This window comes from Atta colombica, unplaced genomic scaffold, assembly GCF_001594045.1.
Source record: "Atta colombica isolate Treedump-2 unplaced genomic scaffold, Acol1.0 scaffold228, whole genome shotgun sequence".
In the NCBI taxonomy this organism is placed as follows: Eukaryota; Metazoa; Arthropoda; class Insecta; order Hymenoptera; family Formicidae; genus Atta; species Atta colombica.
The window spans coordinates 990,597-1,000,524 of NW_017259325.1; the positions used below are offsets into that span (position 1 = coordinate 990,597).

Consider the following 9,928-nt stretch of genomic DNA (forward strand, 5'->3'; position numbering starts at 1 on the left):
TGCAATATTATAACATTCCAACTATATCTACAATTATTTTGCAATCTTTCTGTGCTGTATGGATTATCGTGTCATTTTACATCTTACTTATAATTGCATTATTTGTAAATTTTTCAATCATACATATCTTCCCTCCTCCTATGAGTAGCCATATATTCTCTATGGGATATACGGCAAAAATGCAAAAAGTTTCTTTTTTAATGAAAAATAAGTATTTCGGATCTATTATTTTTTTCATAGTAGTAGACAAAGTTTTTACTGATAGTTCATTTATCTTAAAAATGGTAAATAATACTTAATAAATTAAGTTTTTGTTAGATGCGACGTATACAATGCCGGAGTTACTCTATAGATTTTGCTTTTATTACAATGACATCGCTAATAAAGATATTAAGACATTAAAAATCATAAAAAATAAAAAGAGTATAAAGAAAAGTGCTTACTAAACTCTTTAATAAAACTTATTTGCAGTAATAATTTATTTTATTTTACAAATGTTATGTGTTTTTTTACCTCATAATTGTAAATCAATTTATAATTTATTTAATTATTTAATTTATTTAATTATTTAATTTATTTAATTATAATGTGCCTAATAGTACACTTATTATTCAAGGACGTTTTTAGGACATAGGGATCCTCTGAATGTTCTTTAAAACATTCCTTGAAAATCTGCTATTAGGAAATTTAATAATTTTTTATTTTTAATTAAATTGATATTATGTTGATTCTTGAATAACTTAGACTAAAACACTATTCAATTTAATATATGTTCTAATAATTCTTATTATTTGAGGAAAGGTTAGAAAGAGTAGAAAATTTTCTAGCCTTTAAAAGCTTGTTTTATGCTGAAACGAAACGTGTATTTAATTTTTTATTAATACAGTTTTGTACTGACACATGTGCAAGATAATATTTTAATGTTATCTAAAGTATAATAGACGATAGATGACATTAAAATCTCTTTAATAGTTTCAATTAGATTTTCTTGCAGAATTTTTATTCGCTCAATGCTTGCCGTTGACTCGCATGAAACATTTCATTAAATTCCTTCCCTTTTGGCAACCCTCTCCATCTAAAACAATTTCAATATTTCAATATTTTTATTTTATTTTATTTTCATTTGAGAAAAAAAATATTTAAGAAAACCACTATGAAATTAATTACAATAATGATTATATTCGTTCCGATATTCACTGGCTGCGTTCAACAGAACCAATCATATTAAAGAATCACTAAGCACTAACTGATTAATTTTCTCTAAACGCAGCCACTGCTGAAAATCTGTAGCACACAAAAGCGTACTACAGATTTTCAGTACTGGCAGCGAATATCGGAATCAGTCAATTCTTTAACGGATAAAAATTGATCTTGGCTCTTTAAATTTATTATCTTGGTTTTTTAAATTTTTAATTTATGTTATACTTACCAATGTTTCCACATTCGTTAATTGTTTTATTGATTTGTTCTTCTGATTTATTACGTTTTAACATGTGCTCCCGAATTTTATCCAAATCAATTTCTCCGTCTTCTTTCATCTAAAACACAGGGATAGAAATTAATTTCTTATTAATTTATTTTTTTAATGTACATTATATAGGATGTCTTGAAATTTGAGGATATATTATTACAGCATAAAACTTTATGAAAAACTCAGTATAAAAGTGTACACTATTTTTTCCCGTAAAGTAAGTTTTTAAATATAAATATTTAAAGTTGAAAATTTTGACTAATTATAAATATTGATTAAAAAGTTATCTGTCTGTGTAATAATGTGCATGTGCAGCGGCAATGTTTTATTTAGTATTTAATACCACTGTACGTGTCACACGGACAAATAACTTTTTAACTTAACTCTTATGATTGTAAGTCAAACATTAAGCGCTTATATTTAAAAAACTTACTTTACGGAAAAAAAATCTCACACAAGTCTTTTATTATTTAATTTTTCGCGAGAAGTTTCACGCTGTAATAATATCACTCTTGAATTTCAGGACATTCTATATATGTAAAATGTGATACGAGTCTCGCTTACAACTCCGAATTTCCTTAATATACAAGTATCGAAACAGGCTAATTTTTCGTCATTGTCATCTAGTTCCCCTTTCTTTGCTTTTTCAAGTACATCTGAAATTTGCATTATTATTAATGTAATTATTTATTTAATAAGTTTTTTAATTATGCAATTAGTTTATTCTCCTTACCTGGATCGACACCAGATTCATCGATACATTCTTGTTTATTCTGTTCCCGTTCTGCATGGTCTGCCTCTGTGAATTCACTCTACAATCAAATAAGAGTATTATAAAATTATTATTCACACGTTAATGTTATATTTAATAATTAACGCATTTTTTAATGTGCCTATTTGATATTTCTAACGATTCTAAATCATTAAAATATTTTGATAATTTTGAAATCCTGTGGAAGTTAAATAAATATATTTTGAGAAAGAAATAATATGCAATCTAAAATTATATGAAAGAAATTAGAGAGTTTTGGCAAATAAAGTTTTAAGAACGTATATACGTATATGAATATTAAGTAAGTTTGACAGAATTGAAGTAATAAAAATTAATTATACTAAAAATAAGATGCAAAATATTTTGTAAAGAAATAGATTAAGTAGATTATTACTGGAGATACACATAATAAAATAAAATAATTTTACCAAGACGGCGAAAGAAACGGCGAGCAAGATAACGATTGTTTTCATTTTGATTTTTCGTTTCAACACGATGGAATACAAGCTCGTGATCAAAGAGTTACTGACTGGATCGCAAGATAGTGCTCTAAGCTTTTATAGTTTATGACATAATGACTCTCTTTGATTCCATCTCTAGCATCATGCGTGGGGGAGTACCCGAATTATATTCGTTATTCTTTCGAGATAACAACATAAATCATAGCAATAATAGCAATATATGCATGTTTTTAGTCTTGAAATTCTGCTATTATAATGAGTATAACAGACAATGTGTGTGTGTGTGTGTGTGTGTGTGTGTGTGTGTGTGTGTGTGTGTGTGTTGTGTGTATTGTATAAATATTAATAGCAGAATTATTTTTTAAATATATAACACTTGTTATATATACAGGATGTTTGATAAGTAACGATAAAACTTTCGCACAAAGATAGAGCGGACTAAACTGAGTTGAAAAGTCCTCTATCATTTTGCAATTTTAAAAAATTAGCAATTTAAAAAATAGTTTTTAAATAAGAAATTTGAATTTTTATTCCAATATAGTTTATAGTTACTACAAACTTCGATAAATTGTAAGATAGAAAAAATCAATGAACATGAATACTAAGACCGTATTCATAATACACTTTATAATCATAAGTTTGTTCGTGTTGCTTGTACTTTTTGTATCTTGTTCCAATTTTTATTCGATATGTAATAAATATTTATCTCTTTTTAAATAAAAAATTTTTTGGGGATTTCAGCAACGCACAAGTTTCATGCTAGCGCGTATTTACGTTATATTATAGAATTTCAGAAATAAAAGTGCGTATTTATATTGATAAAAACGTGTTCTAAATATGCTTGAATTTTTTGTAAATTGAACGTAAAGAGGCGCGAGGGAAAGAGAAGAGAATTGCTTTTTATTATGACACAAGTAATACTAAATCTAAAATTCTGTGAATATTTTACATTCAGATAATGATGTTACTATTTACTTACTTTGGTAACAAAATTATGTTATCGCAAGCAGATTTATAAATCTCATTTTTAATGCGAATAAGATTCAGTGAAGTATACATTCTCGAACTTTTGCAGTTTGTAGGTAAAAACTCAATTGAATTTCACTTGATAGAATGAAAAGGAACGTGCATTCAATTGAGTTATGATGTCACAAACAGGATTGGTAAAGACTAATGTTTTTTTTTAAGAATAAAATATATCGTGTTTTTTCTTAAATATGTTTTTAATGCTTTAAACAGTACTATAAAAAAAAACATATTTAAAACATATTAAAAACATCAATTAAGCATGTTTTAAATTGCTTAAAACACGTTTAAAACATATTTTTTATTCTGGTCACAGATGAGAATTATCTAAATTTTGGTGTAAGTGTAAAAAATAAAGTAAAAACAATTAATATTTATTACAAATTTTTTTTGCAACATAAATGAAACAAAGAGAGAAACAACAAATTTTTAAACGAAGCAACATAGAATAATGTAACTATGTAACAATCGCTAATGGTTTATAGTTACGCAACGAATGACGTATACACAACGATAATCATTGACGATAACAAAGAATGAAATACAAAATTTGACATTCATCGAAAAAGTGCGAGATGAAATTATATTAATTAATGTTTGAGCATCATTTTAATTCTATTATTAGCTTAATTTTGGTGTCATTAAAGGCTATATTTCTAACTGTACATGTTTGATTAAGATATGGAATAAAAATGAGCGATTTTTTCTTTTTTTTTTCTTAAAGGTCATTAAGTAGAACTACTTCCTGTTAAAAATTCCTTTGGTATAATAAATATAAATTCTCTGTTTTTCTTATTCTCGAAATAAATGCTTGATCTAAAGATGAGTATCTGCCGGATACAATTAAATTTCTTGGAATTATTGCGGTTACGTCTATTATAAAGTTTGATTATTCTGAGAGTTGATTATTTCATGCTACATGTATACGTACGCACACATCGCACACTCATTATTATCATCATTATATAGCTAATTTTGTATAATTTCCTTCATTGTAATAAAATATAGATGTCCTTCTGTCATAAAAAGTTGCGATATTTTACTATTTAGTTTACGTATACATTTCATCGTAATGAATAATTATAGTTATTCAAATGAAGATGTAGAGATATGCAAGGACCCAGATAGCCAAACGAAATTTAGCATATGGAACAAATTAATGCCCTGCATGTATTGTTTTCAACTTGTCGACAATTTGCTGTCATTGGAATCTAATGTGAACTGAGTTAGCATCAAGAGGACAAATAAATTTCATGAGTTTACGAAATTGTAAGAGTATACATTGAGAAATAATAAACTCGTCACGTTGACAGCAAACTGACAACTTGCCAGCAATTTGCTGAATTCTAAGGAAGACTTTACGTGACATCAGAACAAGTTTGTGAACACTTTGGCTTTAGTTTGTGGATACCTTGGCTTTAGTTTGGTGAAATTGAATGCGGAATAAGCAAAATGACAACATATTGTCCTCACTTGGCCATCTGGAGACAGATTGCATTTTCAAAACTGATTATGGTGAACTTTGATAACTGATGCTAGGTATTTGACACTTATATAAGAAATGTTTTAATTAGTAGTGTAACAGCTAGTATTATCTAGAAATATTGGTCAAAATATCAGTTATTAAAAACCATTATTTTGGTTAATATTTATTACAAATTTTTTTTGCAACACAAATGAAACAAAGAGAGAACAAATTTTTAAACGAAGCAACATAGAATAATGTAACTATGTAACAATCGCTAATGGTTTATATAGTTACGCAACGAATGACGTATACACAACGATAATCATTGACGATAACAAAGCTAATTCAACATCAGAGAATTAACAATTTATTGTCAAATACATTCTGAAACTAACAAAAAAAAAAACAAAGCAAAGAAACAAAACAACAAATAATTAAATAATTTAGCTTAACGGCTTTTATATTGTATAGGTAACGAAATAATTATAAATTCAGGAAACACAAAGTTCAAAATCAGGACAAAATGTTTAAAATGTTAAAAAAAAAAATAAAGTATCTTAAGATATTTGTAAACGGCAAGAATCCAAAAGATGTTTATCTTATGTCGATTTTAATCTTTGTGTCTGTAAGATATATTTTGCTACAGTTTTAGGTAAATAACTTTTAAATGTGTAAATGAATCCAAATAAACCTTTGCATAAATATTTATTAGAGTTTTATTAGTTTTTTTTTTAATTTGTAATGCTTTGACAAGTGTCCCCTTTTAATTGCTAAACAACTGACAAACAAAAAAATTTAAACAGCGGGGAGCACAGACTTTCACTCGGTAAAACATTTTTCATGCATGAATAATATGTATAAATATGTATAAACATACATAAACACGTATAAATATTCATATAAACATATATAATTATATATTTTTTCTTTTGTAAATTACTTTTTAGTGTAATAAAAATAACAATAATTCGAACATTAAAAATAATTAAAAAAATAATTGCATTGTTAGTTTTAGAAAAAATCAAGTTATGTAAAAAATTGCTCATTCACAATGATGTATAATTTTATTAGGTGGGAAAAAGTTCGTGGCGTTTTTTCCGTTAGATGGCATTAAAAAAACGCCACGAACTTTTTCCTATACTTAATATATATAATTTTATATAAGCAATTTTTTTACATTTTTCCAAACTTTTTTTAAAAATAAATAGTGCGAAAATTATCCAAATTACTTTTAATGTTTTCACGTTATATTATTACTCAAAAATAAAAAATCAATCCTTTTTTCTTTTGTAAAATTACTTTTTAGTATAAAGGAGCATTTATATTAGCCGTATGCCGTAATCTGTAAGAATTGACTAATCACAATCGAGTATTCCCCTCTCATTCGACTATAAGAAGGGAATACTCGAAGGTGATTGGTCAATTTTTACAGATTACGGTATATACAGCATACGGTCAATATAAATGCTCTTTTATACTAAAAAGTAATTTTATAAAAGAAAAAAGGATTGATTTTTTATTTTTAAATTGTTTATTTATGGAATAATTACATTATTTGTTTTATAGAAGTATAAAATAAAAAAAAATATTTTCTTTATCAGTAGGTACATAATTTTGAGCGGTATAGTGTTAAAACTCTCGTCGCTGCGATCTATTTTTGGATATTTTACAAAAAAAAAAAAACGCCAAATTTAAATATATTTAGGCATGTGGGTATTTTGAATGAATATTCTACACCGTGTGAGAAAATGGTAGTCATTTACTCAAGCTGATTTTTTAAATTCAGAAAAAAAGATGTCAGACATAAAAAAAATTAAATTTGGTAAAGAAAGAAGGATGTATGAGCAAGTATAGACATTAAGGTGGTCCATCTTTACTCTCGGAAACATTTTTTTCTTTCCACACTACTCCTCAAAATAGTTCAATTCACAAAATAATAATTCCTGTCAAATTTCAGCTCGATCGGACAGTGCCGACAGTTAATTAAACATTTGAGTTCCCTCATGTTATACTTTTAACATTCTTTAAGTGTATTTTCCACAAATATCAGAGAATTTTTTTTTTTTTAACATGTTTTGCTTTTCTGCATCGTTTGAGACCTTATATGTCTCATTTAAACAATTACGTGTATTGTTATTGATTAAAAAAATAAAAATAAATAATTAGTGTAATTTCGTATATACAAGTCTTTCCTTTTTGACATTTGATTATTTTTGTGATGTTTTCCAATTCAGCAAACGAGAATGGATGGAAATGAATTGAAATGGATTCAGATTTTCAGAAATATTGATTCACGAATGTTAAATGAATGCTTTTCAATTCTGAATGCATTTTTCTTTTATAGGAATTACATGGAGCATATGTCTATGCCTTTCAATCTCAAAATAATATTAGCTTTTTCTGTGCAAAAACACAATTGTGAATACTGTTCAAAATTTTGAATAGGAAATGCAGTTTTTCAATCCAATTGCATCCAATTGAATCTAATTGAATCCAATTGAATCCAATTAAATCTAAAAAAAAGTATTCACTATTTAAAATACGCATTCGGATAGAAAAAAATTTCAATCCATTTTAATCCATTCTCATCGTTTGCTGGAGGATTCCGCATAGTAAATGAACAGAGAACAGGGAATAAGAATTTCAATCTATCAGAAATTGTGTATTCCACAATACATTTCTGATAGGTTGAAATTCTTATGCCCGTAGTCAAATCTTATATTTAAGGCTTTCTTAAATTTATCTTCAGATACTCTACGAATTATTTCATTGACTACTGAGCATCTAAAGATAAATATAAGGAAGCCTTAAATATAAGATCTGACTATAAATACAGACATATTATTATAAATACAGGATATTCTCTGTTCTTTGTTTTCTATTTCTTTTATTATGCGGAGCCCCCTTACATTGCTCGAGTCTGCACAGTAAAAAGCTAAGTACATACAAGCGTATAAAATATGTTAATGTTGTCAACTTTTCAAAAAGTTAAAGTTAAAGTTTTGATAGTCGTAATTACTTTTGCAATAAAATCTTCAAAAATCGCCAATTCTGAAAAAGTTATAACTTAAATTTAAATAAAAATCATAAATCTATTATTGATATGCTAAATATAATAAGAATAAGCTCTGTGCACAATAGATGGAATAAGGAATCAGAAATCGGATATATCGGAATACACAGTTTATGATAGGTTGAAATTGTTTATTCTTTATTCCTAATTCCTTATTCCTTCTATGTGCGCAGAGCCTAAAGCCCGATGTCCACGACATCAGGCTTTAAGCCCTAGAAATAGGTCCGAGACCTCGAACACAGAAAGAATTAACAAATCACATTTGAACAATTTAGTCACATGACAAATGCGGTTAATCAATTTTTTTCTTCATCCGAGATTTTGGACTGATTTCTAGCATCATGGACGTTATCACTAGCAGACCTGGTACGCACTCAGTGCACTTTAAAGCGTTGTACATAAATCGACATAAAGATGTACGTTTAATAAAAATACAAAAATAAACCATGAAATCTTTACATTTTATTGTGGTATTTGATAAAATACTTAGATATTTTATTAATCGAAATCTCTCACTTACAGTCAGATTAGATTAATGTACAACAGTTGAGTGCGCACCAGTTCAGCTAGTAAAAAGCACTATAAACTGCGTTCGAACAAGTACTTTACACAGCGGCCTAGTTTCCAAAGATTTAAGCCGGATTAGAAAATAAGAATCAACTACAGTCGAGTATTCTCCTGTTACAGCCGAACGATAGGGGAATGTTCAACTATAGTTGATTGGGTTTTACATTCTGATTCGAATTAAACTTTTGATGGAAACTAGGCTTCTGTATCCTAGCTGGAAAATATCTTGTAGCAATTTTCTGATTGGTCAACACTGCGCGTTTCAGGAGCGAAACAACTTAACCTATTTTAGACCAAACAGATCAGACTTCATATCGTCAGTCATTAGAAGCACTGGTAGTTAGTTCTATCAACTTTTTTGACAAACAGTATGAAATTACAACTGTCAAACCTGCCAAACTATTTTATGGAACATGGGAGATAAAGGTATTTGATTATCTTTTCTTTATTAACGATTATATAAAATGTGTAAATAAAATTTTGTATGTTTAGAGCATCATGTTCACTTTAGTGGTGGAAGTGGATTTGGAAAAGATAATAATATTATGATACAGCCACAGCGACATGGTCATATAGATGCTCATTTAGGGTTCTTACAATTGTATCACAGGTTATTTGTTATATATAGAATTTATATAAATATTTTATAATTTTATATTGGTTTGATTGCTATGCTAATTTTAATTTCTTAAAATTTTAATTTCTATCAATTACAATTATTTAGTAAAATTAGTAATATATACAAAACTATATTAGGAAAGAGAATGCATATATTAATTTTTCAATATTTCATATATACAGGGTGAATCCAGAGTCATTGAACCAACTTTTTACTTTATGAGAAAATTATCGACTTCATACCTAATTGAGTTATAACATGTACAGTCAATGTTTTCATTCTGATTTACTCTGTATATGTATATATGATATATTTATTTCAGATATCATGTAGAATTTTCAGTACCATGGAACACATGTATTCATCCAGACGAAAAGACAGTAGCTCCGGCAGTAATTGCAGGAAGTCACAATGCAAATTGTCATATTGTCGATTTTGCACAAGAAAAAGATGGCTTAAGGTACAACATTG

The 9,928-nt window shown here is 27.4% G+C and overlaps 2 protein-coding genes across 3 annotated transcripts in view; one reads left to right on the plus strand and one right to left on the minus strand.

Moving 5' to 3' along the window:
- The window catches only part of LOC108688246 (signal recognition particle subunit SRP72), a 10,831-nt gene extending 8,067 nt beyond the window's left edge, over positions 1–2,764 (minus strand). Inside the window, exons 1-4 of the mRNA XM_018194422.1 lie at positions 2,672–2,764; positions 2,205–2,283; positions 2,036–2,127; positions 1,430–1,538 (exon numbers count right to left, since the gene is read on the minus strand). Of these exons, the coding sequence (XP_018049911.1) occupies positions 1,430–1,538; positions 2,036–2,127; positions 2,205–2,283; positions 2,672–2,716 (325 nt within the window). The 5' untranslated portion in view covers positions 2,717–2,764. The remainder of the gene's footprint in view (positions 1–1,429; positions 1,539–2,035; positions 2,128–2,204; positions 2,284–2,671) is intronic.
- Positions 2,765–9,138: 6,374 nt separating this feature from the next.
- Positions 9,139–9,928, plus strand: part of LOC108688263 (UPF0687 protein C20orf27) — a 2,312-nt gene continuing 1,522 nt past the window's right edge. For both annotated transcript variants that reach the window (XR_001931783.1, XM_018194446.1), the window contains exons 1-3: positions 9,139–9,264; positions 9,331–9,448; positions 9,780–9,917. Coding sequence is in view for 1 of the 2 variants with exons in the window: in XM_018194446.1 (XP_018049935.1) it covers positions 9,252–9,264; positions 9,331–9,448; positions 9,780–9,917 (269 nt within the window). In the remaining variant the exon portion in view is untranslated. The remainder of the gene's footprint in view (positions 9,265–9,330; positions 9,449–9,779; positions 9,918–9,928) is intronic.